We start from the raw sequence: 1,563 nt of genomic DNA on the forward strand, positions 1-1,563 counted from the left end.
GCCCCCTGCGCTCCGGACGGCGCGAAAACCCAATTGACAAGAACTCGGGCCGAAGCCCCGCTAGTCCGATCTGCGTTCCGTGCGTCGCTCCCACGGCGGCCCGGGGCTCGAGCGCTTAGACAGGAACATCTGCCTCGAGGGCACCTTGTATTGTCCTGCCGTCCCCTCGGGGCTTGCGCCCCGGCTTCCCCGACATCCCTGTCTGAGCCTGGCTCCGCGGCCCTGGGCCCAGCCTCGCACTCGCGTCCCGCCGGTGTTCTCTAGGAGACCCGAGACGGGCTCCCCGACTCGCAGCTCGCTCCCACTGGACCTGCCGCCCCTATGGCCTCCATCCAGGCTGGGCCGGACCTCTGAAGGTCCTAGGAGCCCGGGTTCTCGGAGGCAGGGATCATGGTGGGGGTCCTGACCATGGCGGCGGCTGCAGCACCCCCTCCTGTGAAGGACTACGAGATTGAGGTGAGGATCTGTCAAGTTCCTTTCTGCCTGTGTTTGGGGAATTGTGGCGTGAGGATGGGGGGAGTCCTGCGTGCGTCTGGGACGAGGAAGGAGGGACACGATGACCCACAGTTATAATTTTGTGTGAGATAGTTGCCTCGGTGTGCCGTTTAAAATCTCTCATAAAAGTGTTAGAATTTTAAGATATTTTCGGGTTAAGTCAGGATTTGAAAACCACAGTTCCCGGGTCCTTGAAACGTCTGTGGAATAGCATGTCACCATGGATTTCAGGGTCACTTTCTTTGTTCATGATGATGTGGGATCACAGAACGGCGAAAAAGGTGAAGCTTTAAGTTCAGCTAGTCCCGTACAAATAATCTGTCCTAGGAATTCCATTTAGAATGTCACTTAAAGGGACCAAGTAAGAAACTTTAGCCAGCTTCTTGTGGCTGCAGAGCTTAATGTAGTGTCGTTAAGAGGCTCTGTGACATATAGGTGCTTACTATTTACTATGTTTTAGAGAATACACTAAGCAGGGACAGTGCTTAATGTAGGAAGCCCTTGCTTTCTCAAAGAAGGAGGAATATACTAAGCAACTATAACGATATTCTATGCCATTTAGAAGTAGTTTTTAGGATCTTAAAGTACATCTCTGACCTACTTTTTCAGTCATCATTACAGGCTTGTGACTCTTCACAGATGCTATGGGTTTTATACACCATATCTCAGGCTAGCGTTCTGATGTGTTCTGGTGCCCTTGCAGTGAGATACGATGTGTATTTTTACTTAAATTCTAACTCTTAATTTTTATAGTCAAGGAAATTTTTTTCAACTACAGAATACTTATATTGTTTACTGTGTAGCACAGCCAGGCTGATCTCAAATTCATCACCTCACCTCAGCCTGCTTGCTCTGGGGTCACAGGAATGCACCATTCACATCCAGTTGATCAAGTTTTTTTTGTTGTTGTTGTTGTTTTTTGTTTTGTTTTGTTTTTGTTTTTGTTTTTCGAGACAGGGTTTCTCTGTGTAGCCCTGGCTGTCCTGGAACTCACTTTGTGGACCAGGCTAGCCTCGAACTCAGAAATCCTCCTGCCTCTGCCTCCCAAGTGCTGGGATCAAAGGCGTG

The 1,563-nt window shown here is 49.7% G+C and overlaps 1 protein-coding gene across 1 annotated transcript in view; it reads left to right on the plus strand.

Moving 5' to 3' along the window:
• The window catches only part of Atad5 (ATPase family AAA domain containing 5), a 51,347-nt gene continuing 49,784 nt past the window's right edge, over positions 1-1,563 (plus strand). The window contains exon 1 of the mRNA XM_029546104.1: positions 1-456. Within this exon, the coding sequence (XP_029401964.1) occupies positions 391-456 (66 nt within the window). The 5' untranslated portion in view covers positions 1-390. The remainder of the gene's footprint in view (positions 457-1,563) is intronic.

Source organism: Mus pahari, chromosome 14 (assembly GCF_900095145.1).
Source record: "Mus pahari chromosome 14, PAHARI_EIJ_v1.1, whole genome shotgun sequence".
NCBI classification, from domain to species: Eukaryota; Metazoa; Chordata; class Mammalia; order Rodentia; family Muridae; genus Mus; species Mus pahari.